At 44.1% G+C, this 3,304-nt stretch overlaps 1 protein-coding gene across 1 annotated transcript; it reads left to right on the top strand.

The window, feature by feature from the left end:
• Window positions 1-255: 255 nt before the first annotated feature.
• Window positions 256-2,545, top strand: LOC123254658 (protein kinase C-binding protein 1-like; the record flags this gene model as incomplete). Its single annotated transcript, XM_044683630.1, has 2 exons — window positions 256-490; window positions 2,391-2,545. Coding segments are annotated over exons 1-2 (387 nt in total), but the record flags the coding sequence as incomplete, so codon positions are not given.
• Window positions 2,546-3,304: the final 759 nt, after the last annotated feature.

Raw genomic sequence — 3,304 nt, 5'->3', positions numbered from 1 at the left:
AGACTTTTAGTCTCTAGACATGGCTCTCTTAGAGTTCTGGGGGGCACTACAGAATTATGTGCTGCAGCTTGGACCCCTCTCAGCATTATGGATCCCACATCTCAAGCCACTGAGCCCTCTAACTACCCTTGAAATCTTAGCTTGGTGTTTGACTTGACCTGTCGTTGTGAGCCAGGATTAATGATAAATCCTGATCACCCCCGTGTGGATAAGCGATAACGACAAGATGATTTCTCCGTGACTTGTACAGAACTGACCATGGCTGAGATGCGGCAAAGCCTGGAGCAGGAGCGAGACCGCCTCATCGCCGAGGTCAAGAAGCAGATGGAGCTGGAGAAGCAACAGGCGGTAGATGAGACCAAGAAGAAACAGTGGTGTGCAAACTGCAAGAAAGAAGCCATCTTCTATTGCTGTTGGAACACCAGCTATTGCGATTACCCGTGCCAGCAGGCCCACTGGCCTGAGCACATGAAATCATGCACACAGTCAGGTAACTTGCACGTCCAGATCCTTCGATCTGAGGCTCCTGGGCCTGTGAGGGTCATTGGCTCAAGGACTTCCCCTTGGGGTTGGAAAGCCAGCAGAGAATAAGGAGGACCTTAGCATTGCCTCGGAGGAACCAGGTAGTCATTTTTGGTATCCTTTTGTTCCAGAAGTAAACATGGAGACGTTGTCATGGTGTTTAAACATGTAGACATTGTCATGGTGTTCCACGTAACATTATAAGTGATACACTTGAACCCTTCCCTATTCCTCCTCCTACTGGATGATACTCAGTATTTGTTTCAAAACTAATCTGATGTAGCCCTCTTCTAGCTCCTAGCTCAGTGATGGTGAACCGATGGCACGGGTGCCAAAGACGGCATGCAGAGCTCTCTCTGTAGGCAAACCCCCCCTTCCCCCAAGTTCATTACTAGAAAGGCAGAAGGACTCGGGCACAGCTTCTCCCTTCTACCTCTCCACCAAGCCTGATATTTTTTCACTCCTCCCCCCACCCCACCCCCCTCAGCCCAGCAGCCCAATGGGAGCCTTTCCTTCCCTTCCCTGTGTTGGGTAAGGAGGGGACAGGACATGCTTGGCATTTGGTGGAGGTGTGGGGCATGACACGAAGTCTTTGGGGGGTGGGGGTGGTGGAGCCTGGCTCTCCATCTCATATTTTTTATTTAAAAATTTTTTATTTTAAAAAACCCTTATCTTCCATCTTGGAGTCAATACTGTGTATTGGCTCCAAGGCAAAAGAGTGGTAAGGGCTAGGCAGTGGGGGTTAAGTGACTTGTCCAGAGTCACACAGCTAGGAAGTGGCACTCCATCTCTAAAAGGTTTGCTATCACTGCCTTAGCCCTAGGAAGAATATTTCATAGTCTACCTATAGTGATGCATTCCTGTGTCTGATAGCCCTCTTAGCTCCAATCCTCCCTTTATAGAGGACTTAAGTTTCTCTTTTTAAAAAATTCTTTTTACTTTATTTTCATTTTTAAATTCTTCCCCTTCCCCACTCATTGGAAGAAAAGAAAAACATTATCCATTATCAGTGTGCAAAATGGTTTCCCCCATTAACCATATTCCAAAAGACAAGAAAAAGAAAGAAAAAATACTTTAATCAATACTTTGAGCCCCATCCATTCTCTGTGTTGAAGTGGATAGCATGTCTTCAGGAGTCCTTCAGAATTGTGGTTAGTCAATGTGTCGATTAGAGTTTCTAAGTCTTCCAGAGTTAATTATCCTTTACAATATTCTGACAGAATTCAAAATGTAAATTTCTATTCCTCCAACTGAAAGATCATTAGAGTCAGAAAATCCTTGTTCTGATTCCAATTGCCATTTATCAGTGCGCAAACCATATTAACTCTTCTGAGCCTCAGGGTCCTCATCTGTAAAATGGAAATATCACCCTCTTCCTTGTCTCCTTCACAGGGCTGAGGTTTTGATTCAGTGGGATAATGGGTGGGAAAGCAGGTTGAATTGTCAAGAGCTATAGAAACAGAAAGGATTCTTATTTTCCTTTAGTCTTCCCTCTGAAAAACTGGATGTGCCTTCAGTGACAGCCTTTGTTATCTCTGCAGTTGTAGTAGAATCCCTCAGCCTTGGACTCTTTGTGCCCTATGAAGGTCTGTCCCTTTTGTCTTTTCCCTGATAGGCCCCATTTTCTCGATTGTTTTGGGACCTCATACAAACTTTCTGCACATCTGGAGCAGTAACACTTTAAAAACTGTACCCTTTTGTTATTGGTTTCCTGATATACTGCCTTTTGGGGCAGAAGATCAAGGTTCTAGAGCAGCTCTCAGAACGATTCCTTCATTTCAAAGTCATAGCTCAGAAATGAAATCCAATAAATATAAAAGCATCATATGTTATCTATCATTGCCTAACAATGTGATTTAAAATTTTAGCTACAGCGACCCAGCAAGAAACAGATCCTGAGGCCAGTTCAGAAACAAATAAATCTGCCCAACCTAGCTCAAGTGCACAGGCCCCCCAGATGGATACAACCAGTGCCTCGAAAGAAAAGGAAAGTCCAGCTGACAAGAGCAGAGAGAGTGTCACGGTGAGTACTGAGACCCCTACAACTTGTGACTAAGTCTTCCTCTGAGGGTGTGTGGGCCTCATGGTGCCATTGGCAGTGCCACTTAGGACTCTTTGGATGTGGCTTAGAGATTTTTAGATTCAGTTCTCTTGCTAATAGATTGGGGTCCATGTTCCTGAGCCTTACTGGTCATTCTGTGGGTGGTCCACTCCAGGTCTGCACTGTTAAGAGTTTTTTCAAGGGAAGGCAAGTAGCTTGCTCAGAGGTTTATTCTAAGTGTCTACCATTATTTGGGAATTTCTGAAAGTCAGACTCATAATAAAATCTTATGGTTCTTGCTTTTTTATTTTAATACTTTGAGCCCAGTAATGGTAAGGTTCTTCATGGCCCATTTTATCTCCCCCCAAAATTAGAGAGCATAGTTTCAAAACCCATCTGAGGCTTACTTCCTGTGTCACTTGGGGCAAGTCAATCTCTGAATCTTTTGTCAACTCTTTTGTCAGAAAGTCTGGACTAGATGACTTTTGAACAATCCTGTCCTTCTTTAGATCTCTGATCCATCTAGTCTTTGATATACCTTCATTTTCCCTAAACCTTGTCTGCATTGAGTCAGCTGGAAAAGAAAGAGAATGTTTCCCTTTTAGGATTAATTTCCTCCTGTTTTAGGGCTCTGAGGGAGTTGTTCTTTCTCCCTTGCATAATTTAGCCAGGGTTCCATCCCTTCATCCTTGTAGCTCTTTCTCTCTCTCTCTCTCTCTCTCTCTCTCTCTCTCTCTCTCT

Source organism: Gracilinanus agilis, unplaced genomic scaffold, assembly GCF_016433145.1.
Source record: "Gracilinanus agilis isolate LMUSP501 unplaced genomic scaffold, AgileGrace unplaced_scaffold27827, whole genome shotgun sequence".
Classification (NCBI taxonomy): Eukaryota; Metazoa; Chordata; class Mammalia; order Didelphimorphia; family Didelphidae; genus Gracilinanus; species Gracilinanus agilis.
This window is presented reverse-complemented; position numbering and strand designations above follow the sequence as displayed.